Source organism: Populus trichocarpa, chromosome 2, assembly GCF_000002775.5.
Source record: "Populus trichocarpa isolate Nisqually-1 chromosome 2, P.trichocarpa_v4.1, whole genome shotgun sequence".
Taxonomy (NCBI): domain Eukaryota; kingdom Viridiplantae; phylum Streptophyta; class Magnoliopsida; order Malpighiales; family Salicaceae; genus Populus; species Populus trichocarpa.
In genome coordinates, this window is record NC_037286.2 from 22476873 (window position 1) to 22483144 (window position 6272).

Consider the following 6272-nt stretch of genomic DNA (forward strand, 5'->3'; position numbering starts at 1 on the left):
AAAGAATCTAGTTTTGGCCCAGTAGTTCGAACCATCTGGTGGACATGACATGATGTGATCTTCCTTTTAATTGCGGTGGTTTTTGTTTTTAGTGTTTATAAAAATGTATTTATTTTAAAAAAATATTAAATTTATATATTTTTTATTTTTTTTATGATTTATATGTACTAATATATATATATATATATATATATATTTTAAATAAAAAACAATTTAAAAACATTTGTAACACGATATTAAACATGTACTTAGACTAAATATATGCACCTAACTACAATAAAATAACCTATTTTGTATTGAAATATAGTTATTGTTGTTATTTGTCCATCAGCATTTGTAAAAAAAAAAATTTATAGTTGAAAATGTTTACATAAAAAGGAAAAAAATTGTGTCCACCATGAATTCTTGCAATTACCTAATCACTCTCTTTGAACATATTTCCACTTAGGAATTTGTATTGTTATCTTTGCCCTTTTTTTTTTTAAAAAAAAAAAACCCTTCTGGAATTAAAACTTTCACTCATCAGATTCTCTAATGGAAGGTGTGAATTGATAAGTTAATCCCATATCCAGGGTTACCCTTATTATGTTCTCACCTGCAACATTATATGGAATCAACCTATATATAATCATTGATGCGCAAGCCGTAGAAGATTATTACAGAAATCAAAAGAAGTGAAGATGCAGTGTGTGCTTGTGAGTGATTGTAGAGAGGAAGAGAGGAAAGTATATAAACAAACATAGAAGGTATTTATGTACAACAAACAAAAACCATTTGGTATGAGTTATAAATCCCTGATCTGACATGCAATTTCCCTCAAGATGCAGATAAATATTAATGATCTTCATATGTTTATATATGTTTGTGATGTTCATAAGATCTAGAAAATTAACCTTTTTACAAACTGAGCAACTGGATCCTTTCCTTGTGCATACATGACATGGTAGTTTTATTCTTTATATTTACTTAATCTTGATGTATATAAGAACAATAAATATTAATCACCATGCATGCAATTCTTCATCTGATCATCACTTAGAGTAGTGATTGATCGGCTATACTTTGCATCACCTTAACCTGAGTGGCAAGGCATTTTATGTAATGAGCAGTTTCTTCCAACAAACAGCAAATATCCATGGAACCTCCTCCAGGAACAAGCTTTCGAAGAGTATCAGTACGACTTGGTTCTCTTGAGATTATCACCTTATTTCTTATAACCCTCTTCTTCTTATTCTTCTTTGAAACGAAGCATCTCTTTCTCAAGACTCCCTGGATTCTGGCTCGGTTTCTAAGCTTGAAAAGAAGGGCTCGGCTCCAAGTTCTGCTTGGACCAACTGCACGAGCCATCGATGCATAAGCAGCAATCTTTATTCTATGAGTACTCCTTTTCCTGACTCCTTCATTTGATTGGGAACCACCAAATCTATCACTCCTTTTCATTCTCAAAAGGGATCTGAGAAATCTACTGGCAAACCTGGTCTTGATGGACTTTGTGTGTCTTGTAGCTATTACATGCTTTGAAGTCATGGTTGCAAGTTCCAAGAAAAGATAAAAGAGAGAAAGCTGTGAAGTGAATATTAGGGTTTTGTAGTGGGAATTTGTTTCAAAACTATAGCAGTAGGAGTAGTATAGCATGAATCATAAGTAAAATCCTAGTACTAACTAACTAGCTCTGACACAAGTCACTTTATGGAGGGGATGAAAGAGGGACAAATGAGCATTTGAGATTGGAAGTTAGGATTTTCTTCTGACACAAACGGGGCCTCTTGCTTGCTAGGACAAAAGCCAAATTTCCATCCCTGACACACAAATCTGCTCTTAATGTTCTAAAAAGCCTAAGAAAGAGAGAGGAGGTTTTCTTCCATGGACATGGAGAGCTAATTATGAGATTGATAGAGAGAGAGAGAGAGAGAGAGATAAAGCTAATAGGGAAGGAATATTAGATGGGGAGTGGAAGGGATTGAATTTGGACGGCTAGAGAGAATTTTAGCCTTTATGTTTTCCCAACCTAAAGGGTTTTTATTAATTATTTTCTTCTAGCTCTTGACAACAAAAGGAGTACTCTTGGGATAACTTTTTTCTTCACATGGTGTATTATTTTTTTATTTTTATATCGACATATTAAAACCATTGAAAAAACATTAAAAAAACATGAATTTAATTCCTTTTCAAATCAAATGCATTTTAAAATTGCATCCAAACACATACGGTTTCAGATACAAAAACAAACAATCTATTAATGTAATCATAAAATATTATTTTTCTATCATTATCTGAAATCATGTTTAGATAATATTTCGGTATAGAAATAACACAAACAAAATAGACATAAATTGTTTGGTTAAAAACATCATAAATATAAAATAAATCTATTTCTATACCTTCAAATACATACATTCAAGATATAAAATACAAATAAACATGGCTTCTCTGTCTCGCTATCTTTGTTTTTTTTTTTTTTGCCCCTCAAAACACTAACTTTACCTATGATTTGAACCTTCATGGAAATACACGAACCAAAACATATATATCAACTAAGCTAAGGAATTTCCTTAAGCATGTTTATCTTTGTTCATGATAGAAGTGTGCCATATGTCAATTTCCATAAAGGGGCGTGGGCTTCACGCCATCTCCACTGTGTGCTAAAAGCCATGAAAAGATTATGCTGCGGCTGTTGCTTTATTACTGGAAACGAAATTCAGCAGGGAGCCCCCACTGTGTTGAACCGAGAAGAAGACAGGCCTTGTTCTTACGCCTGTAAGAAACAAGAGTTGAGGGTGCACGCGCCATGAATGCAATACTAAAGAAAGAAAGCAGGCAAGCAACCTAGCTAGCTAGCTAGCTGTTTTTTTATTTATTAAAAAAAATTATTATTAATAATTATTTTTAAGGAAAAAGAGTAGAAAAATTCCCTGTCAAGGAGGGATAGGGTTGGAGAAGTGGGTTAGTGGACCCACAAGGGGCCAACCACCACATGATCGCACATGGTTCAGTTACCCACTTGTCTAATGAGAACCTTTTTCCCTTATCTAATCCTTGATTACTTATTTGTTTTATTAATGATAAAAGATATATTCGAATTAATTTATATATAAATCAACAGTATTTATTTAGAAGATTTTAAAAATAAAAACTTGTATCTACAACTCAATAAAAACGCGTTTTCAAAGTAATTATTGGTTGAAAAGTACTACATTGAATTTCTCACTGATTTTCTTAAAGAATTATCTCAATTTTAAATATTCATTTATTAAATCAAGTTTAATAAATATTTTTATATTATTTTCTAATAAAATTGAAGTGTTTGATACATCTTTCAACCAAATTATGTGAATAATTAGTCCAAATAGAATATATGATTTATTTTTATTCAAAAAAAAAAAACATGTATGTTAAAATAAAATATGGAGTAAAATACATTATGTTTTATTCTTTGAAATAACATTTCCGTGTTTCTTTCTAATTAGTCCTATGCATTCTTAGCTACATGATCAACGTGATAGAAAGGAGTGATCAATTGGATGCTTGAGTCTCCTTTTATAATTTCTCCAAATATCATTTTCTTTGTCAAGAATTTTGACTTTTTCTTTTCCTACCTCGTGTTACTTTGATTAATTTCCATAGGTTTGAATAGAATAATTGAACTCTTTTTTTTTACATGTTTTTTTACGTAAGAAATATCAAGTTTAAATTAAAATATTTATGAAAATATCTAATTAAATAAATCAAGAATAATCTGTGTCAAAATATAAAAAAAAATCAATAACAATAACCAAATACGTATTTAGAAAAGTTAATTAAGAAGTGGATGTAAAACAAAATATTTAATCTTATAACACGATTCATTTACCCTATTGTATTCAATGAATCTGTGTATTAAAATTATTTTTTATTTAATCAAATAATAGTAAAAATAAAAACATATAAAATTGAATGAATAAAATAAAAAGAAAAAAAATATCTCACAAGGTTGTACTTATATTATCCAAAAATAAATATTTTTTTTAAAAATAAATTTCAACTATATAAAACATAAGAAAATTATAGATCAATTAGAAAATGTCTTTAAAATTAAATGCAAACAAAATACTTAAAATATAACCACTATTTTAAAAAAAAAACCAAATAAAAAAAATAAAAAAAATTAAAGATAAGGGGTATTAATTTAAATATAAATTAAAAATATTATTTAAAAAAACATATATAAAATATAATTAGGGCAGATAACATGTTGTTCGTCCCAATTTGTTTTGAAAAAGAAACAAAATCAAACAACGCTTCACCTGATTTTGCACAAATTCTGGCAACTGTGATGGCCGAAAAATCAAGGCTGAACTTTTTTTACCTAAAAACTCATTCTCAACTCATTGCTAATCTAAAACACCTAGAAAACACCATAGAAACCTTGATAAATCTATCCATGACCTATAAAACCCAAAAAACCATCCCCAAACCCGAAATCAACCGAAATAAAAAAAATATTCTCGAAGTCAAATGTGGTTTTTAGACACTTTCAAGGTAAAAAAACAACTAAGTTGAACTCATCTCATCAACTGGAATCATTTGACATAAAGATCGATAATTTTGGTAGTCGGAATCGTTGCCAACAATATTTTTCTCTCTTTACGGTCGTAATCCAGTGATATCTCTCTCTTCTTTCTTAAACCATGGATTAAGAAATAACAAAAATAAGCTTTTGTACCGAAATTAAATTAAAAAAAATATTAAGGGACCGGATAGGTATAATGTATGAACTTTGAGGACTAAAGTGAATTTCTTACAAGAACTTTGAAACCATCATCTATTTGCGGCGCTTTTTCCACTTTGATTCCCCATCTTTTGATTTTATCCTTATTCAACAAATTTGACTCAATTATTCTTTGATTTGGTCCAAAAAGAATGGAATCGTGCAAAACAAAAGTTTGAGGATCAAAATGAAAAAAAATTAAAAAAAGTTGAACAATGAGTCCACAGTAAAATGTGACAAAGTGAACAATGCATGTACAGTAAAAACACCACATCATTTAATATTTTCTATAACTAGATAGATTTGAATATGACATTATTTGTTTTTAGTATTAAGATGATGAAATATTGGATCAATCTGGGTCAACCTAGGTCTCGAGATATAACTGGCCAAATCCACAAACTAGTTTATGAACTCCACTGAATTTTATAATTATTTATTAAATTATTTTTATATAATTATATGTTAAAAAAATATTTGCATGTAAAATCAAGCACCAACTCAAGCTAACAACCTAAGTAATTGACTCCACTGAGTTAAAAAAACCAATATACTTGCAAAAAAGAGCACTAACTTAATACTATGACATCTATTTAAATAACAATAATCTTATAGAAAGAAAGAAAAACCAAATATTTAAATATGTAATTGGAAAAAAATTTAGCAAGAAAAATCAATAATAAAAATAGTCTTTACAAAAGAAACACAAAATAAAAACAAAATAAAAATATGATGAAATTAGGAAGAAAAAAGAGGCAAAAAAGGCCATCTGCAAGCCTTATTGACCCAACACGACTAGGCTTTTGAAAATGCCTAAGTGTGCGGACTTAGAAAGTCCACAAACTTGGGCCTTACTATATTTTTTTTTCTTTTTATAGGACAGACGACATGTCGTCCGTCTTAACCCTCTCTAAAAAAAAAGCAGGCGCACATTGCTTGCTTTTTCTAGATTATGACCACTATAGGTTGAAAACTCGTTTCCACCTATTTTTTCAGGCAAAAACTCCTAAAAAACATTCTAGAAACCTTAGAAATCTCATCTAGTATTAAAGTAGCATTTAATTTATTAGAAAAAATAAAAATCAATCTCAAAGGAAAAAAAACAAAGCAAGGCCTAATCTATTTTTTTAGGCAAGAAAAAGGAGGAAAGATCTAAATGAAACTATCATCATCAAATGAAATACATTGACACCAAGAACAGTGAGTCTTTCCATATAAAAATGGATATTTGTTAACTTTCTCTCTCTTTTATCGTAATCCAGCGACTATCTCTCCTCTCTCTCTCAAGTCCAGGGACTAAAATATGAGCAAAATAAACTATTGGACAAAATAGTTGCACTTTCAAACTAAAGGGACCAAAAAGGATTTTTTTTAAATAGGCAAAAAGGTGTTGCATATTTTTTTTAAAAAAAACCAAAAGGCCTCCCTTTTTTTTTTAGTTTAATTTTGGTCCTCTCACTTTTATTCTTTCTCAAACAATAAAATCAAATCTTTTTTCATGAAATCAAGCACCAAAACGATACCG

The 6272-nt window shown here is 29.5% G+C and overlaps 1 protein-coding gene across 1 annotated transcript; it reads right to left on the minus strand.

Moving 5' to 3' along the window:
• Nucleotides 1-828: 828 nt before the first annotated feature.
• LOC7489923 (transcription factor IBH1) lies at nt 829-2022 on the minus strand. The gene has a single exon (XM_024594712.2). It carries the CDS (start codon nt 1633-1635, stop codon nt 1036-1038), a length of 600 nt encoding a protein of 199 aa, XP_024450480.1. The 5' UTR covers nt 1636-2022; the 3' UTR covers nt 829-1035.
• Between the last annotated feature and the right edge of the window lie 4250 nt (nt 2023-6272).